This window comes from Sinocyclocheilus anshuiensis, unplaced genomic scaffold (genome assembly GCF_001515605.1).
Source record: "Sinocyclocheilus anshuiensis isolate Anshui unplaced genomic scaffold, SAMN03320099.WGS_v1.1 scaffold1422, whole genome shotgun sequence".
Lineage (NCBI taxonomy): Eukaryota > Metazoa > Chordata > Actinopteri > Cypriniformes > Cyprinidae > Sinocyclocheilus > Sinocyclocheilus anshuiensis.
In genome coordinates this window covers 114,765-121,043 of record NW_015558633.1, presented here as the reverse complement: position 1 = coordinate 121,043, position 6,279 = coordinate 114,765, and the positions used below count along the sequence as shown (strand labels likewise).

The 6,279-nt window shown below is 35.2% G+C and overlaps 1 protein-coding gene across 1 annotated transcript in view; it reads right to left on the bottom strand.

The window, feature by feature from the left end:
• Nucleotides 1-109: 109 nt before the first annotated feature.
• sobpb (sine oculis binding protein homolog (Drosophila) b) overlaps nucleotides 110-6,279 on the bottom strand; it is an 8,370-nt gene continuing 2,200 nt past the window's right edge. The window contains exons 2-6 of the mRNA XM_016476863.1: nucleotides 5,056-5,182; nucleotides 4,908-4,988; nucleotides 3,264-3,400; nucleotides 2,199-2,297; nucleotides 110-1,318 (exon numbers count right to left, since the gene is read on the bottom strand). Of these exons, the coding sequence (XP_016332349.1) occupies nucleotides 110-1,318; nucleotides 2,199-2,297; nucleotides 3,264-3,400; nucleotides 4,908-4,988; nucleotides 5,056-5,182 (1,653 nt within the window). The remainder of the gene's footprint in view (nucleotides 1,319-2,198; nucleotides 2,298-3,263; nucleotides 3,401-4,907; nucleotides 4,989-5,055; nucleotides 5,183-6,279) is intronic.

The window sequence follows — 6,279 nt, the reverse complement described above, 5'->3', positions numbered from 1 at the left end:
ATTTTATACAATGTTATTTGTAAAAGCAGACTATTTGTACATGAATGATGTTGAAGAGCATGTGTGTGTGTGTGTGTGTGTGTGTGTGTGTGTTGACTCACCCCGGGCCTCATTTGTTCTGGTCTCTGATTCTCAAGCATCGTCTCTTCAATGGCGGCTCTGGATCGTCCCGTCCGCTCGGCTCGGATCCCAGATCGGTGTTTTTCTCACAGCTTTGTGTTTGCGTGTGTAAATGCATTTGCGCGGCCATCAGTGTGTTCTTCTCGCGTAGTTTCGGTGGTATGGACCGTGCGTAGGTGTGCTCTACATCCTGCGGCGCTTCCTCCTCCCCCCTGCTCTCTTTCGATTGGTCGCTCCGGCAGTCCGTCTGCTCTGCCGACCAACGATTGGTCGAGCCATCGTCCCGCCCACTCAAGCAGCTGTTCTCCTTCACATCTTCGCAATCGGAGAGAGGAGACGGAATCAGGGCGGAGCCAGCGTTGTCCAATGAAAACGAGGTGGCTTGTATGGCGGTCGAACGAGCCAATGAGTACAAAGAGGCGGGACTGACGATTCTGGGAGCGACAGATGCGTAAAAAAGTGGTCTGTGCGTTGGAGTTTCCTCTTTGTGTTTTCGGAGACACTGAATCACCGAAGAGAGAGGAGAAGCGCATCGTTCGCTCTTTACTTTCTTGGTGGTCTCCTCCGAGTGACCCTGATCTGGCGTACGCTCGTCTTCCTGCTCCTGAAGGCTTCGAATGACTCCTCTGTGGCCCGTTTGAGGGGGAATAGGGATGGGAATGGGAATCGGCACCGGGATTGGAACAAAAACTGGATAGGGCGATAATATCATTGGCTGTGGCCAGGGTGGGGCTAAATGGGGCGGGTACACAGGGGGGAGGGGCATGTAGGGGGCGGGGCAAGGCTGGAGGAGAGGAGGCGGGGCAAAGGAAGCCCTCTGGAGGGGGCGGAGCAGGTGAGGGGCGGGGCTTCGCATAACAAAGGGGAGGGGCATCTGTGGTGGGCGTGGCTTCTCCGGAGAAGAGGGCGAGGCGCTGGTCTGAATCCTCGCTGAGATGGGCGTTTGGGGCGAGAGGGTTTTCGCCGGTCTGTCCCAGGCCTCCGGCGTCAACAGTTTCTGGTTTTCCGTGACAGCCGTTTTGGGGCGGGGCTCCTCGTCTTTGTGGGCGGAGCCGGCGAGGGCGGCGCGAGCTTCCTGGTAAAACACGTCCATCTTGTACTGGTTTAGGCACTTGCTGCTGCAGAACTCTCGCTCCTCGCCCGAACCGAAGTCCAGGTATTCTTTAGTGTGACGCGCGTGTTTACACCAATCACACACCTGCAGAGAGAGAAACAACACACTAGAGATTTATTCAATACATATCGATTCTGAATTCAAATTAAATATTTGCTTTTGTTCCTCTTTTGTAAGTCACTTTGGATAAACGCGTCTGCTAAATGCATATTTCTACATAAATTATATATTTTTGTATTAATAACTTTTTTTTTATAAAGATGAATAATTTTGCACAATTAATTAATATATGTATAATTATTGTATTTTTTTTATATAAAATAATTATTTTTAATCATTTGCACAAAATATTTTTATATGTATAATTATGTAAGATTAACACAATACATAAATATGTACACTTCAAACAAAACAATTAGCATAATTAGCATAATATTTTTAATTACACAATATTTTTTGTATGAAATATTTTTGTACAAAAATATGTTATAAATATACACAATTATGCACACTTAACACATATTATAAATAATAGATATATTACGGTCTATTAATGTCTACTTTTAATAGTATATTGTTTTACATGGACTTGTCACATAATATAATATTATATTACTATTATCATTATTATTATCATATAAAGTGATTGGGTCTGAGGAATCTCAGACAGCAGAGTTTGAGTTTACAATTTTACAAATGATCTCAGATCATGTTCAAATTTTAAGCAGGTAATATACTGTGCCAATTTTCCCCCTTGATATCAAATATTGATATTTTTTATGGTATTGTATTGAAGTTCAAAAATCCAGTATAATGAATAAATTATTTAATACTAATTAATAATAAAGTTAATAAATTGAATATGTTTATAAACGTAATCCTTCATATGTTTATTATGTAGTAACCATATTCTCAAGCAGTAAGCGCCACACATGCACACTTGTGTGTGTGTGTGTTTATTTACACGCGTGTTGTTGTTCATCTTCAGCAGAAGTCTTGAGGGCGTGTCCAGAGTCTGGCCAGGGGGCGGAGACTGGTCGCCATGACGATCCTCATCTCGAGCCTTGAGGAACACAAACACACACAAATACTAATCTGAAGTGCGTGTGCGTGTTTATGCAGAGGCTGATCTGTCAGCGATGGAGTCATGCTTAAATGCAATGCAATTTTTTTAGATAATGCAATTGTGCATTAATAAATGTAAAAAAAATGAAATAAAAAAATTCATCACTTCAACATTCATCACTTAAAATAAATATTGGAAAATAAAACCATCTGTTTAAATTAAATATTTAAATAAATGTTAAAACGATAAAACAATCAAGTGCACATATATCAGGGTTATTATAGTTAACTAAAACTAAAACTATATAAAAAAAAACTGAGTCAAAACATTTGTTTTGATTGCTTTTATTTTAAAAAATATTAAAAATATTTAAATAAATGTTGTTAAAACACTTTGTGCATATATATCAGGGTTATTAGAGTTAACTAAAACTAAAACCATAAAACCTTTAAATCAATTAAAATACATAAAAAAAAAATTATAATTTAAATAAAACATTCCATTTTATTTTTACTGTTTTACTTTAAAATATGTAAAAAATTTTAAGTACTTCTTATTAATCAAATACTTGTATATAAAAATGTTTTATATTTTATGTGATAAGACCATTAACTGACATCAGAGAAGCATTAATATGCAATTAATTATTGAAATACTAACATAAAATTAATTGACATGACTTTTTCCAATTCAAACTTTCTCTCAAATTGTGACACTAAAAATGTAACTTACATAAAAAAATTTTAATTATCTTTGACTTTTGGACCACACTGTACAACTTATTGATAGCTAAAAATAAAAATATATATTTTTTAATTTATTATTTTATTTTGATTATTTTATTTTATTTTTAATCTAATTTATTAACTAGATATTATTATTTTTACACAATTTTTACTCAAAATTCACAAAAGGCTGTCAGTAGATTTTACCGATATATCGGTACTTCTGACGGCTTTTTACCTTGTTGCGTTTGAAGAAGGCGCGTCGACACGCGGCGAAACACTTCTCGCTGCAGAAGCTCTTGAGCTCGGAGTACATGAGCAGAGAATAACGCTTCATGCCCTCCTTCTGACACCAGACGCACACGATCCGCTCGTCTGAACGAGAGATGCGTCACAATCAATATTACACTAATCACACATTTCCAGACTGTATTTGTCTGTGTTTTGTATGGTGGCCGAGAGAGCTCAACACCTGCAAATTAAGAAAACATCTTCATCAATTTGACAACACAACACAAAAACAGAAACGCGCTGCAAATAGGCACAGACCACCTCAGAAATGTTTGAGGGAACCACAAAGAGACGAACATGACTGGGACATATTTATCAATGTTTGCTCTGAAAGGTGAGATTTTTGTTTATTTTAACATCCTGATCATAGATTCCTTAGCTTTATACACACACACACATACATACATACATTTACAGTATATATATATATATATATATATATACATACACACACATACACACATACACTCACACACACACACACACACAGTTGTGTTTCCATGTTTTATGGGGACATTCCATAGGCGTAATGGTTTTTATACTGTACAAACTGTATGTGCTATTGCCCTACACCAACCCTACCCCTAAACCTACCCCTCACAGGAAACTTTGTGCATTTTTACTTTCTCAAAAAAACTAATTCTGTATGATTTATAAGCTTGTTTCCTCATGGGGACCTCAAAAATGTCCCCACAAGGTCAAAATTTACTAGTATTACTATCCTTGTGGGGACATTTGGTCCCCATAACGTGATAAATACCAGGTACACTCGCTCACACACACACACACACTCTCACACACACACACACACACACACACACACACACACACACACTCTCTCTCTCACACGCACACATATATATATGCTGGCTAACTTATTTTTTTACAACTTTCCTTACAAAAAATAACCATAGCCTATGGTTTTACTATTAATTAATACATTGATTATATAAAAAATTAATAAAAACAAAAAATGGTTACTATAGTTAAACCAACACAAATTAACCATGGATTTACTACAGTAATTATAGTTTAACCATGGTATTTATTAGGGATCTAACGATATCAAAATCTCACGATACAATATTTATTGCGATATTTAGAAAGAAAAAAAAAGACAAATGAAGAATTTGTCAAAAAAATGAAAATTTTGTACATGTTGAAGTTAAGCTGCAACCCATGTTCTTAACTAAGCAACTTAAGTCAGAAAAAAGTCTTGTAGCTGAACTTTAAAGAGAACTCAACTCTCTTTTTATTTGTGATCTACTGTCTCAGTCTAAATTACACTCACACTGCTGTTTTAGGAAGCCAAACAAAATAGAACAGAATAATAATAATAACAACAATGACAGTAATAGACATATATTGTAAAGCAACTGCACTGTAAAATAAATGAAAATGAATATTTTATAGGTATATTATTTTTGCTTTACAGTAGGGAAATTAATTCCAATACTTCTTTCCTAATTTCTACACTTGTAATAAAGCATAACTGGTGGCCGTTGTGTGCCGTCAAACTGATGAAGATGTTTTGTGAATTTGCTGGAGCTTTTAGTATTTGCATGTGTTTTCTGAAGCTGCAGCTGCACACCAGCAGAGGGTTTGCGCGGCGAGGAGGAGGAGGAGGAGGAGGAAGGCAGCTTCTTCTCCTGTGGCTGTGGCACAGAGTTCTCTGGAGGATAAATCACAGTCACACGGAGGAAGCGACGCGAGCAGCAGCTGTGAATGTGTGCGCTTACCTTTGAGAACAGATATATGGTTGTGTTTGACACGGTTTGGGCCGTCAGCGGCGTCTGAGTCCTGCAGATCCACTGAATCATAGCCGTACCAGCCCAACAACTCATTCACGGTGGTCTCCGCAAAGCTCTGCAACACAAACACACACCTGAGGTCAGAGCAGACACGCGCCGAAACACACAAACACATGAACATTTCAATATACACACATACAAACATCTTTGTCACTTAAAATCAGGGCTGCACGATTATGACAAAAATCATCATTCTCGATTATTCCCTTGAAATTGTAATTGCGATTATTAATTACGATTATCACAATTTACACTGAATGATGTTTATACCATTGTTTGATGCAACTGCGTGCCGTATTTTTATATGAACATAAACAAGCTGAAAACACTCGAACTGAAAAACCTTTAGTGCTTTTCTATAGTATTAAGCCTCAAACGTCAACTATACTTCGGATTGGTTTCTTCTTTATTATAATTATAAAAAAAGTAAAAATCAAAATGATATTATAGTGTTATACTAAAACTAAAATTAAAACAATGGAAAAACCCTTACGATAACATGTAGAAAGAAAAAACGCATCTTAAGGACGCAGAATAACACAAGTGGACGCAGAACGATTAATTGCCGCTTTGAACGATTACGTAATTGTGGCATCCGTAATTGTAATCGCGATTAGAAATTCGATTAATTGTGCAGCCCTACCTAAAATAAAATAAATTTTAACTAAAATAAAATATGAATTAAAAAAAAAATGATTTCAGCCAGTTGCCAAGGCAACATTTCTCATTTTTCTCAAGTTCATAAATGTATTTATTCACTAAAATAACTACAACTAAAATAAAATTAATAAAAGAAATAGCTATTTTAATAAATAAAAATTAATTTAAAAAAAACGACAAAAACAAAAAACACTAAAATTTAACAAATTGATACAATTTTAAAAATAAATATTAATATTAATTTAAAAAAATACGTTGTATTTTTTTTATATTTTATATTAAATGATTAATTTTTCAAATTTGTATAGTACATTTTTAATTTTTTTATTAAATGTTCATTTTTAAATTACATTTTATTAAATATTGTACATTAAATATATAAAATTTTTCATATTTTATGGAATATTTTAAAATATATTTTATTAAATATTTTTTAATACATTCTATTTTTCATGTTTATATATAAAATATTTTATTTAGTATATTTTATTT